Below are 14,031 nucleotides of genomic sequence, written 5' to 3' on the forward strand. Positions count from 1 at the left end.
CTGCTTAGCATTAAAGTGCTCACATGTTCAGAGTGCTCTCCATTTTGCCTTCAGGACAAGATCTCTTCAGGAGTCTGAGCAGTCAAAGCTGCTGTACTCTCATTTTAAAGCAGTTGTTTTGGGGTGGGGGTGGGACACACAGATCCAATCATGTACATACCTGACACACACAGCACTTTCTCACTTTGTGAATCATATTCCTTTGCAGGTTGTTTCTGGCCAGCTTCCATTTTTGGAAATGGGAGGGACAAGTAGCGTGGCTATCTGTCTCAAGCAGGACTCTCCCCCCCCCCCCATTACATAGAATCATCGAGTTGGGAGGGACCCTGAGTATCTAATCCAACCCCCTGCAATGCAGGAATATGCAGCTGTCCCATATGGGGATCGAGCCTGCAACCTTGGTGTTATCAGCACCATGCTCTAAGCAGCTATCAGAGACTTACATGTACACACAATGCTATGCTAGTGTCTGGTTCCCATCTGTAGACTCAGTTCTTGGACTCTCAGCTCAATTATTATTAAAGGCTTCATTCCAGAACTCACTACAAAGCCCCAACATAGATCAGGTTACAAGCTATACAGTTCAGAAGTCATATCAGAACTCTAGAATACCTGGCTGAACTCCCCTTTTGAAGAGCAGGACAGGCACAGTCATTCACACAGTTGCCTCCCCGGCCCACAAGGCTGAGCAGGCTGGGTCTGTTCACATCGCTGCAGCCATTACAGATCCTTGGCAAGAGAGGTGGAGCTGGCACACCCTTCACTGACAGGAGGTGTTGCCCGAGTCAAGCAGCTGTACCACGGTGGTTGGGGCATCTGATGTCACTGAGAGGGGACTCTCCCCTGACAACCCGCTCAGACCCTCCCCAGCATCTCCCATGATTGCTTGGTCTCTCCCCAGGCTCTAATTTTGCACTCCTGACCCCTTTCTCCCCTAACCAACACTACCAAGACATCTTCATGGGCTCATGACAGCTGTTGTTACTGACAAAGGACTTTTGCAAATACTGCAGTCAGGAAGACCTCTAGAGGCAACCCAAGCCTGCAAGCAAGGCAGAGGCTGGTTCCCAAGACACTGTCACTTTGGAGAAGAAGGGTCTGTCCTTCTAGTGCAGCCTTGGCCAACCTGGTGCCCTCCAGAGGTTTTGGACTACCATTCCCATCAGCCCTAGCCAGCAGGCACTTACTTGAGAGGAGGGAAACGAGAGTCCTGGACGATGGAGTTCGGAGGGATCCCAAAGGAATAAGGCGTCCCCAGCAAGTGAGAAGGGACTGTTGGGCCACTGGCTTTCTCCTGGGGTAACGGGGCCTCAGTCATCAGGCGGTCCCTGTTGTTGCTGCTGCTGTTTCCACCGCTGCTTCGTGACCCGGCTTCTTGCTATGTGGAGAAAAAAGAAAATATGATCAATTACACACCTGTAGTCCACCCTGGGAAGGGGGAATAGATGGGATGCAAACAGCACAGACCCAAAGGTCAGCACCACCAAAGAAACATCTGAGGAGGTTCTGTGGAACATCTTTAGATGTTTCTGGACTCCAGTCAATGCAGCCGGTAGTCAGGGATCATAGGTCCAGCAATGCCTGGATGGTGACAAATCCCCCACTCATCAGATTCCCATTAATTAATGAAGACTGCACTTCTGTTTGCCGGTCTCATGTGAGGAGCAGCCGTGTTCCTGCAAGGCACATGTGCCGGACAGGAGTCCTGGTGTGATTGACAGAAGTGCTGCTGCAAACCCAAAATGCACAGACGTCTTATTTTATCTGCAAAGCACTTTATGAGGCTGATCCTCATCCCATCCCTGCCATCATTCCAATTTGACGGACTGAGGACCAATGCTGAGAAACAGCAGCTGGTCTGAGATCACACAAGCAGACTGTGGTCCAGGTGGGATCTCAACTCTGATTAAAAACAATTGGAAAGTGCAAATATTAATGGTTAGTTGAATACAATGCGACTCAACTTTCATGAAGCATGCATAGGATTGTGCTGTCAAGTGTTTTTGCATGTCTTTGTATGCCCTGGGGTGGGCAGGACTGCAGTTCATTTGTATAGAATCTGATTTGTATGCAGAAGGTCTTCAATCCAATCCCCAGCATCTCCAGGTATTGTTAGAAAAGACGCCTGCCTGGAAACCCTGAAGAGCCACTGCTAGTAGACAATTATGAATGGGATGGATGTCAATTGTTAACACACTGTAACACAGAATATGGTACAAATTTGAACTAAGAAGTGATTACGGAAAAGGCTTTAGCTCAGTGGCAGAGTGGTGAGTGAGTCTTTGTCATCTCCAGGATGTCCCTCAGTCCGGAACCTTGGAGAGCCTCTGCAAATCAGTGGAAGCAATACTGAGCTAGATGGATCAATGGTCTTGACTAGGTACAAAGCAGCTTCCTATGAACCTCTCTCTCACTATTTATCATAACAGGTGGGAGCAGGGAGGGGAGGCCTTTTCCATGTAATGGAGCATTGTTGACAATGCAGGCTTTAGATTCGGGTTACAGAAGCATAGAAGCAAGGAGTTCCATGGGTAAAAATGGACTTGCACCATTAAATGACAATGTACCCATTATTATCAACCATAACATAAGAACAGCAAAAGAGCTCTGCTGAATCAGGCCAATGGCTCATCTTGTCCAGCATCCTGTTCTCACAGTGGCCAACCAGATGCCTCTGGTAAGCCCACAAGCTGCACATGAGTGCAACAGCACTCTGCCCACTTGTGACTCCCAGCGACTGGCACCCAGAGGCATAATGTCTCTGACAACAGAACATTATGCTCCTAAATCCATTAATTTGGAGGCAAGTCCCATTTGACAGCAACAAAGCCAAGGATGTGTGCTTGGAAGGTTGGGCCCTCTTCATTTCATTTTCATAGCCCCAGATGGAGGCAGCCAAAAAGTGCTTCGCAAGTGCTCCACAGCACAGTTGTAACATCTGCTGTGGAGATGGTCTTGAATTCATTTGTAAAACGGGGAGTTTTCTACAACTTTCACAACTATGGACTGCATTTGATCCATAAGTTTTAGAAAGCGTAGAATTTGGAAGTTTTACTTGCCCTACATGTCCTGGGCAGAGGGCTGTATCCAATTAAGTTCTAATCAAAGTACACCCCCCAAAATGGATGCAGCTAAGTTAGCTATGTTTATTGATCTCAGTGGCTCTATTCAGAGAAGAACATTGGATATAATACAATATCTATGTTTTTCAAAAGAATCACTCTAAAACTATACTCAGGTGCAGAGTTACTGTATTACCGTATTTACTTGAGTCCAATGTGCCATTGAATCTAATGTGCACCTCAGTTTTCAGAACCTTAAAACGTAATTTGGCCGAAAAAGGTGAGTATTACATTTGAGTAAAATACAGTAGTTTTCCTTTTAATAATGCTGGCATTTCTATGCTGGATTCTAATATGAGCCTGAGCTGCTGAATTCCAAACTGTGGCTTTTTGATCAGTATGTGCTAAATCTTAAATGACAGAAAAGAACTGTATGCCAGAATATCATCCCAAAATTCATCATGTGAAATTGCAACTCAAAACTCCCTTGATTTTCCAGGTTAGCAGGCTTGCATCCTCCCCACCCCCACACCCCGGAAGCAAATAACATGGAAATGAGCACTAAACTTCCACTAGATTCCACTCATTTTCTAGAATTACATTGTGTGAAAGATCGCATAAAACGTGGAAATTATCAGGTAATGAAACATCAGGAAAATGGAATGAAGTGCTATCTGAATGTAGCTGAAGTCGCATTTCAAAATGTGAACATTGCAAAATGTTTGGAGTTTGAATTCAGAAATGTTGCCAAAATGTGTGCAAAACTGTCGTTTCATTTCTATTACTGCTCTTCTCTTTGTTCCACCTTATCTGGGGGAAAAAATGGGACTAATACTGACTACCTTCCAGTCTGCTCTATGTTGATGTCAGGGACTCTATGGCTTCTGCTCCATGGACTAGATATGCCCAGTCAAGTTTCCATGTTTAGAGGCAATATGCCAGTAAGTGGGGAACAGACAATGAGGGAAGGCTCTGGCCTTTACACTCTGCATGCAGAGGCAATGGAACGATCACTGCTGGAAGCAGGAGACTGGGGCCCAAGTCTGGGCCAGCAGGGCTCTCCTGATGGGTGCTATTTAGGGGCCAGACTCTGCAATGCGCAGAGATGCAAGTTCAATACTGAGAGCGGCTGCCCTCTATTTGGATCAGCTGCAGTTTCTCCCCCCGTCTTCTCCCCTGAAAGAGAGACTTTACACCAGGCCAGCCATTCCTGGAGTGAGTCTGGCATCAGCCAGGGTGGCAGCTGTTGCACATGCCATGCTGGATAGCCTGGCAACAGTGATGCGTCTACAAAGAGTAACAGAGGGCATGTGGGATCTGGCACTGCCACGAGGGCAGAGCAGGCTGGTCTGTGACCAGTCGTTCCCTGAAGTGGCCAGCCCTGGCATCAGCTGTGCAGGCAGCTGCTAGCCTTTTGCTATCGCAGCTATGCTGGCAACACCAAGGAGAAAGAAAAGAGGGGAAGAGAGAAAAACAGCATCTGGTTTGGGACTGTCATGGCGGTCCCTACTCCCAGAAAAGTCAGGCTCAAGGCAGGCCAGACGCTCCCTGGGCAATCACCAGCGACTGGGTGGAGAACAAGAATGAAGTGTTGGCCAAGGAGACCAGAAGGTTCCTCAACCTGGCACCTTGCAGATGTTTTGGACTACAACTCCCCACAGACCTCAGCTAACCACAGATTGAGGAAGTAGAGCAGTTTGCTGGGGAAGGGCCGTTGCTCTCCAGGTTCAATCCTCAGCATCTTGAGGCAGAACTGGGGACATTCAGAGTCTTGAAGTCCTGGAGAGTTGCTGTCAGTCAGTGTAAGCAATACTAAGGTCTCCCCTAGTCCTACCTGGAGATGCCACACATTAAACCTTGGATTTTATGCACGCAAAGCAGATGTTCTACTGCAAAGCTTTGGTAAGAGCAGTATAGGGAACACAAGAAGCTGCCTTTTAATACCAAGTCAGCTCCTTGGTTCATCGAGCTCAGCACTGTCTACAGTGATTGACAGTGGCTCTCCGGGATTTTAGGCAGAGTTCCAGGGTTACTGTCTTTTAAAAGCAGATTATGCAATGACACAAATTTGCTGACTGATACTCCACAGTAAAAAAAGGGGAAAGCGAAACAAACATTAAGTGTGCTTTGCTCCTTCCTTCCACCCCGCATCAGTGGTGGTTTCTCCATAGGGGTCAGTAGTTGTTATCTACTATACAACAAAAACAATTCACTTATGAACCTAGCTTCATTCAGATACTAAACTCAGAGATGCATATAGAGAGTGAGAGTGAGAGACAGTACTTAAGGGCATGCAGTGTTACCTGTCTGAAGGTGAAGGTGAGGAGGAAAGTGTTCCTCGAAGATGCTTTAATATGGTTTGGGCAGTTTGTTTCAGTTATAGAAACTGCATATTCTACCCTTAATTTATTTATATGCTGTCTGATATTGCCTGTCCAGTAGTGATGTATGGAAGTGAGAGCTGGACCATAAAGAAGGCTGATCGCCGAAGAATTGATGCTTTTGAATTATGGTGCTGGAGGAGACTCTTGAGAGTCCCATGGACTGCAAGAAGATCAAACCTATCTATTCTTAAGGAAATCAGCCCTGAGTGCTCACTGGAAGGACAGATCATGAAGCTGAGGTCCAATACTTTGGCCACCTCATGAGAAGAGAAGACTCCCTGGAAAAGACCCTGATGTTGGGAAAGATGGAGGGCACAAGGAGAAGGGGACGACAGAGGATGAGATGGTTGGATAGTGTCTTCGAAGCTACAAACATGAGTCTGACCAAACTGCGGAGGCAGTGGAAGACAGGAGTGCCTGGCGTGCTCTGGTCCATGGGGTCACGAAGAGTCGGACACAACTAAACGACTAAACAACAACAACATTGCCTGTCATTTAACTGCTTAACTGCTTAACACATGCCTAACTTGTCTAATCCCCCCCCCTTTTACTGGATTTTGAACTGCACTTATCTTCTTCCAATTCCTCATTTTTTGTCTAACTGCATACTAAACAAAAACAAAAACCTGCCAGGCTCCTATCTGAGTCCTATTTGAAGATGCCAGGGATAGAATCTGGGACCACTGAGCTATGGCCCTTCCTTTGAAGATGCCAGGGCCAAATCCAGACTCAGCTGTCTCTAGCCATGATGCCTGTATGTTCCTTCTCTGTTACAAAATCCCACTTGGAGTTCAAGCTTCTCTTCCTGGTCAACAAGATCCTGTAAGACAAGCAAGTGATGAAAATGTCCAACGGCTGAAAGCAAGTGGCATGTTCAACGTGCCACCTGGCCACAGGAAGAAGGAAATTCGGGTTCACTTGCTCCTTGTTGCCATCCCAGGCAGTACAGAATAAAGTATTAGCCACCTAAAGGGCCTCTTTAGCAGACAGGACTCAGTGGATGGGATCCTTTGTGCTTAGCATTCAGAAGGAAACACATCTGGCAAACCATTTCCCCTCCTGAGAACCTGCCCCTTTTAAGGCCAGGTGGCTGTACGCTGACCTTAAGCCAGGCCACACACTGGCAATGCGAAATATTAAAATATCAGCACTGGGAGCTTTTGCTGAACCTAAAAGTCAATTGGGTCCATTTAATGTGTACTCTGCTTGGCAGAGAGCCAAGCGGCCCTTGAAAGCTCTCCCTGGCCCCTTTAAAAGGATAAAAACCTCCTAATGGTTTTGATGGAGCTGTGGGGAGGCAGGTTCTGCTCAGCAACACCCTGGATGGGTGCCCAGGCAGAAAAACAAGACAAAAGAAGTTCATGGATGTCAAAAGGAGTCATAATCTGCAGACCCACCCTCCCTTTCCCCAATTATTGCCCTTCTTTCTCCCTCCTTTTAAATAGTCAGTCAGTGATGAACGAGAACAGAATAAGGCGGGATAGTGGACAGAATGCCAGGCTTGCAGACGAGGCATCACATCAAGTACAATATGGAGGGAAGACTTTTCTTGCAAGTTGCTTCAGAATAAAAGGGGGGAAACACCCAGTGTTTGTTGTGTGTGCCTTTCTTTTGGGGCAGAAGCAGCCCATAGGACGCTGCCAGTCCCATGTTAACTCTGCAAGTCTTCAGCTCTCCCCTCCCCAATCGCAAGGAAGAGGGAAATACATTCTTGAGATGTTTGTTGCCTTGCAAGTTGCTTCAGAGTAAAAGAAAACAACAACAACCACCCTGCTCTGCTGTTTGAACCTCTTCCTCCACCTCCTTATGATGCCTATTTTCTCCTATATGGCTATGCCAGGAGTGGACATTGATGAATGCTCTCTGATGTGGTGGAAGGCACATGAAACATCCTTCCCAATGTTGAAGGTGCGTGCAAAGAGGTTTCTGGCTATCCCAGGAACAAGTGTGCCATTTGAAAGTGTGTTCAGCAAGGCTGGCATTTTCTTCAAATACAAAGGACATCTCTATTGCCAGAGAATGCCAAAATGCAAGTTTTCCTTGCAAAAAATATAAATTACATTTAATAATTTTTGTTCTGTAAAATTGTATCCATTCTTTCTGGTTTGGCCTGGTTTAGAAAAGAAAAGTAACAAACAATCAAGTAAGTGGTGTTTTGCAATGTACCGTATTTTTCGCTCCATAGGGCGCACCGGACCATAGGGCGCACCTAGTTTTTAGGGGGGGGGAATAAAGGGGAAAAATTATTTCCTCCCCCCAGCCACGGGGCTGGGGCTGGGGAAGCCCGAGCTTCCCCCGACCCAAGCCCCCAGAACAGGCTGCTATCCGCAAGCCTTTGGAGCCCGAAGGCTTGCGAATAGCTGCCTGAAGCCCGGGGAGTTGGCGCTGCGCTCCCCGGGCTTCAGGCTGCAGGCAGCTATCCGCAAGCCTTTGGAGCCTGGCAGGAACTCCTGCTGTGCTCCGAAGGCTTGCGGATAGCTCCCTGAAGCCTGCATTCGCTCCATAGGACGCACACACATTTCCCCTTCATTTTTGGAGGGGAAAAAGTGTGTCCTATAGAGCGAAAAATACGGCATATATTCAACTAAGACTCAATAGTGAATTATATTTGAATATCTAAAAGTGTGACACTTTTTTCTTGTTTAATAATGTAATTAATTGGGGGGGGAACCTTTGATACCTATGCTACTAATTACTTCTACAGCTTTAATTTTAGAGAGAATGTGTTATCATTGGTACAGTAGTACTATGCATAACAGTTGTAACAATATGTTAAGTAAAATTATTGTCAGTTTTAGAGTTAGACCTATAAGTTGTAGCAGTTGCCAGGACATCACCATGTTCACCTCTACATAGCTCCAGCCTTATTTCAGATATCGTGATACATCGAAATATTGCAATGTTTAATCAGTGATATATCATCACCATGTTGAAAACCAGATATCACCCAGCCCTACCTCTCAGCTTAGCGGAAGGAGGCTGGGAAACAGTGGAGTTCTGCTTTGAATTTGAACAGGGTTTGAAGAGGAGTTTTTGAGCTGGACTGAGAGCAGCCTTGAGGCCTGCAAAGACCCACACCGTAGCTTTGACAGACCTGATGCAGGATCAGGGGAGGGTGTTTCTGTCTGGTAAGCCCCACAACACAGGAACATAGGAATCTGCCTTATCCACTGTCAGACCATTGGATCCATCCAGCTCAGTACTGTCTACACTGACTGGCAGCAGCTCTCCTAGGTTTAAAGCAGGGCTCTCTCCCAGCCCTACCTGGAGCCTTTGGCATGCTGTTAAGATCTACAAATGCAAAATTCAGACCCCTGTTAAATGCAAGGCTCAGCTTACAGGGACCAGTGAGCAACAAGCAGCCATTAAGAGAGTGAGCCGGTGCATGTCCAGTAGGAAGCTACCTTGTATTGAGTTCTATCATTAGTCCATCCAGCTCAGTACTGTCTAACATGACTGGCAGCATGGTTACAGGCAGGGGTCTCTTCCACCACTACCTGGAGACACCAGGGATTGAACTCAGGACTTTCTGCATGCAAAACAGATGCCCTACCACTGAGCCACAGACCTTTCCCAGTAGCACCAAATAGTACCAGGCAGCAGGCCTCTTCCGGTCTCTCATCCAAAGGAAGCAAAGCCCTGTAGTGCTCCACAGGCCTTACAGGGTCCTAAGGAGCACTTAGCCATATCGCTATGCCACACCTGCCCCCCTCAATCTCCTTATGCAAGCCTGGAACCTGAAGCTGGAAGCTCCGTTTTACACTCCCTAAGGCAGACCACACGCCTTTGCATCACCACAGAGTGTGACACCTTGAAGCATGTGCCGCAGATGAGGATTAAGCAGCTCCTCGCCAGGTGCCATTGGGAGAACTGCCTCTATCAGTCAAGTGTATTTACTAAATACGACCACAACAAACACTCCTGCAAACAGCTGAGAGCTCCTCAAGACTTTCATAATCTCTTCAGAAGATACATCGGCCATAATTAATTCAAAGAGATGGGCCCGCTGATTGGAATTTTTAATGAGCAGGAACATCTGCTCACTCTCTGAACGCAGCGCACGCCTGGAGCGCCACACACCCGGCCCTCTTCGCCAGCCAGCCAGCCAGCCAACCCTGACCTTCTCCAGAGGGCGCATCCAGGAGACAATGATCCGGATGCACCGGGGCAGGGGCGGGGGCAAGGAACTGACCAACAAACATGGGCAAAAATCAAGAACCTTGGAAGATGGAGCACAACCCCTAGACCTCATCTTGTCGAGAAAAAAGTGTTCAGTGGAGGGGGCTTGCTGCAAACATAGGAAAAGGAGGGTGACCTTGTTTGCTTTGCAAAGGGATTGTTTTGCATAGGCAGAGCAATTTCTAGTGTGTGGTGCCTGCGGCTGCAGGTCCATTTAGAGCAGGCCTGGCTGTGATGAGAAAGGAGAGTGGCAGAAGGGAAGGAGGGTCTGGCTTTTCTCTTCTGCCTTGGAGGATTTACTGGCTGCTTTGTTCCCCCAGAGCCATCAATCACCCCGGGAGGATACAGACACCTATGGAGCCTGAAACAGCACAGCAAATATAAATCCACCAGCCTTTTGATAGCAGCCATAAAATAAACAGGTTAGTCAAGCATTTCATTGGAGGCAGGAAACAAACCCAGGCCCCTTGCAGAAAGCAGCATCAGCAAACCGCACCAGTCACATGCCTTTGAATAAAGACAACAAGGCGGGAGGGTAGGGTAGGGTCTCCTGATGAAAACAATGGGCAGGAAAATGTGAACCTTGCAAGGGCTCTTTTACCAGGAAGGTAAAAGTGGCAATCCTTAGGGCAGAAGTAGAGAGCCTTTGGTCTTCCAGATGTTGCCAAACTGAAATTCCCATGAGCCCTAGCAAGCATGGCCAATAGCCAGCGATGATGGCAGTTGCAGGTCAGCAACATCAGGAGGGCCAGAGGTCCCCTACACCTTTCTTAAGGCCAAACAGGTCCTGTTGAGCCACACAATTTGGCAAATGGGGAAGTTGTTGCCTTGCTCACAACTCTGGCACTGGCTTAATCCACTTCAGTGTCTTTGTGGAGAGACTTCAAAGGCAGAGCAAGCTGGAATCTGAATATACAGCACAACACAACCTGAGAGGCAATGTAGTGTAATAGTTACAGTGCTGGACTAACACCTAGGAAGATCAGGGTTCAAATCCCCCCTGAGCCATGAAACTCACTGGGAGACCTTGGGTCTGGCACCTTGACCTCCTTGGAGGAAAAGTGAGATATAAATGCGAAAACAAACTCATATGCGTTGAATTCTGCCCAAATCTATATAACTGATGTTCTTAACTAGATAATCTGGCTACACTGGTTGCCCTGACTAAGATAATGGTTGCATGAAGGACTTCCTCAGTTATATTTTGCAGACTTCATGGCTCTAGTAGAGCAGTAGTGAGGAATTTGTAGCCCTCCATATGTCACTGAACTTCTACTCCCATCATCTCTCCCACTGGCCTTCCTGGTTGTTAGGAGTTAGGAGTCAGACAACTGCTGAAGAACCCTCGATTCCTCTTGACTGCAGTGCTGCCACTGGGTGCTTACTCATGGCAAGGCCTTTTCAGTGATGGTTCCCCAATTGTGGAATGCCCTCCCTAGTGAAGTACACCTGTTCCCATCATTGTCAACTTTCAGGAAAAATGTGAAAACATTCCTGTTAACCCAGGCATTTGGTGGGTGAAAGATACTGTTCTGGGCAACCCTGTGATCATCGGATGGAGGAAAGCTTTTCAATGTAACTGCTCATATAAAACGTTTTTAACTGAAACTAATCATAGATGTTTTTAATTGTAATTGTTTTGGGGAATATTTTAGCATTGTTTTTGTTTTTTAATTGTGAATCTGTTGGCAGTCCTGGGATCCCTGGGGAGGAAGGATACAAATTCAATAAATAAAAAAAACCAAGTCAGGCTTCTTCCAGCTGCTGCCACTGAAGATAAAACTACACTCCATCGGGAGGGCTGCTGGCCTCAGCCAGCAATAAAAGAAAAGGAGGGGAAAGCCATTTAAATCCTTAGAACTGGATTGCCCAGTGGCATAACTGGCAAAGGCGGCACCTGCTCAAGAAAGGTGGACAGCGGGCTCTGAGTAGGCTGCAAAAGCACTGCCTGAACCATACTTCATTTCCAGCAGTGTCTTGATACGCAGCTGCAAGGATGAAAGGGGAAAAGGCAATGAAATGGCGGGGAGGGAGAAAATGGGGAGATCAGTCATTCGCTGGTGATTAGTGTGCAATCTCTGCCAGGGAGACCACGGGACATGCCCTATTAGCTTTAAAATAGACAATTCTTCATTCCACGCGGCCTTTCAAAAGACTCCGTATTATCTTTGAAAAACCGCTAACCTCTGATGGATGGGCGCCAGCAGCAAGCCGCCACTTTGATTTTAGCATTTCAGAGCGCCAAGTGCCTCATCTCTCTCTCTGCTCCCCCCCCCCGCCCCCACATCTTATTTTACTAAGTTACTGTGCTCCCCATCCACCAGACAAAAAAAAAAGTATTAAAGCTTCAATCAAACCTCTGTACTAGGATGGATGGGCTGGATCATCTGTTGAGTCAGCCCTGGCTCTCTCTACCCAGAGCGCTCCCTGGTGGCATTAGAGCTTCATTAGCAGTAAATTGTTGCAGCAGGGATATTATTGCAGTCTCTCAAGGGCTGCCGAATATTCTAGAGAATAGGGAGGAGTGGGGCAAAGATAGCCTGCAGTGGAAACCTCAAGAACTGACTGCTGAGATGTGCTCTAAGTGAGGCTGCCCTTGATATCCGACTAGAAGCTGCAGATGGTGCAAAACGTTGCAGTAAGGTTGCTGCTGAGTGCAGCAACCTATTGCAGGAATGTGACACCACTCTTAAAGAGCTGCGTGGTTTTGCTGATCTGCTACCAGGCTGGGGTTAAGCACTAAATTATAAAGTCCAAAAGAACTTGGCTTACCTGAAGGGATGCCCTTCCCTCCAAACAGACCTGCCCAGTCACCAAAGTGTTCTAATAAGGCCCACCTAGCTGGGTCATGGCCTGCTGAGGCCCAGCTTGCCGCAGCCAAGGGAAAGGCCTTTTCAGTTGTGCCCCCGAGTCAATGGAAGAACCTCCCCTCTGAAATGAGGCAGGTGCTGATTCAGCTTAGTTTCCAGCACTTGCTAAACCCCTGTTTGTTCTACCTGGTGTTTGCTGGCCATGAATACGAGTTTATTGTGATTCACCCTGACTCTATAGATGCTGCTGTATTAATTTTTACTGAGTTTTTGTTGGTTTTTTTACACTGTGGTTCTATTGATGTGAACTACTTTAAGATTTCTTATGAAAGGCAGTAGAACAAATATTTTAATTAAGTAAATTAAGAGTGGGGTTAGGCCTGCCGGTGAGGATGAAAGCCAATGTGAGCTACTGACAGGTCCAGCTGGTTTGTGGATAGATCACTGGTCGTCCAGCTCAGTATCCTTTACACTGACTGGGAGTGGCTCTCCAGGTTTCAGACTGGGGCCTCTCCTAGCTTTACCTGCAGATGCTAGGGACTGAGCCTGAAACCAGAAGGAGCAAAGCAGATGCTCTACCAACCCTTCCCTCAAGGCACAGGAACACAGGAAACTGCTTTATAGTGAGTCATACCACTAGTGAGGGGAGAGACTCCATCAGGCAAGGCCCCCTTCCACCTGCCCTGCCCCACCCTCTGCTTCTCAATGTGTATTGTTTTGTTTTATGTACTGTGGCTTGCCGTTTTACTGATTATAGTTTAGATATTATTGTAACTATTGAGTGGATTTCTGTTTAACTTTTATATGTTGATATTATTTTATACTATTCTAATGATTGTTGAATGTTACTTTTTTGATATAGGTTGCCTATTTTCAAGTTATGTTTTATTATCATATTTTTGTATTGCATTAGATTGTTCTAAGATGTACAATCTTTGTTTCTTCAGCTTGTAAACCGCCTTGAGTATTGTAAGATAGAAAGGCGGTATACAAATTAAAAATGAAATCAAATGAGAATGGTCCATCTAGCTCAGTATTGTCAACACTGACTGATAGCCTATTGAAGGCTTCAGAAAGAGGTCTCTCCCAGCCCTACCTAGAGATGCTGTGGATTGAACCTGGAGCCTTCTGCATGCAAAGCAGATGCTCTGCCACTGAGCCACAGCACTTCCTTCCTTGAGTACTTTCTCTGCTGATGTATCAAAGCCCACTGAGCTTGCAAGACATGTCCATAACTACAACGTCATCTCCATACACCACACAGAGATGCAGAGCGATAAACTACACTTGGTTAACCTAATCTGCTTTGTTTTTCAAAGCTCAATAATGAGAAGGTGGGAGAAGGAGCTGATCACAACCAAAACAAGCACGGCTGTGTTGAGCAGGCCTGAGCAAGCTGCCTCTTCTTTTCATCACGATCAGAGCTCAGGGCGTGTTTGTGTGTGTGTTTTCCTTCGCTAGGGCATCATCTGCGCTTCTTCGAAGCACCAGGGGTCCTGCTTTCTCTTCCCCTCCCTCAGCCTTTCCTCTTTGTGGTTTAATTAGTATTTCCAAGAGCTGTGATCCCGCTGGGAAGCCTGGGTAAAATACAAGGGG

At 46.9% G+C, this 14,031-nt stretch overlaps 1 protein-coding gene across 13 annotated transcripts in view; it reads right to left on the reverse strand.

Annotated features, from left to right (window-relative positions):
* The window catches only part of GSE1 (Gse1 coiled-coil protein), a 443,607-nt gene that overhangs the window by 24,559 nt on the left and 405,017 nt on the right, over window positions 1–14,031 (reverse strand). For all 13 annotated transcript variants that reach the window (XM_083752957.1, XM_083752946.1, XM_083752952.1 and 10 more), the window contains one exon: window positions 1,188–1,378. In XM_083752957.1, the coding sequence (XP_083609083.1) occupies window positions 1,188–1,378 (191 nt within the window). The remainder of the gene's footprint in view (window positions 1–1,187; window positions 1,379–14,031) is intronic.

Source organism: Podarcis gaigeae (genome assembly GCF_964106915.1).
Source record: "Podarcis gaigeae genome assembly, chromosome: 8".
Taxonomy (NCBI): Eukaryota; Metazoa; Chordata; class Lepidosauria; order Squamata; family Lacertidae; genus Podarcis; species Podarcis gaigeae.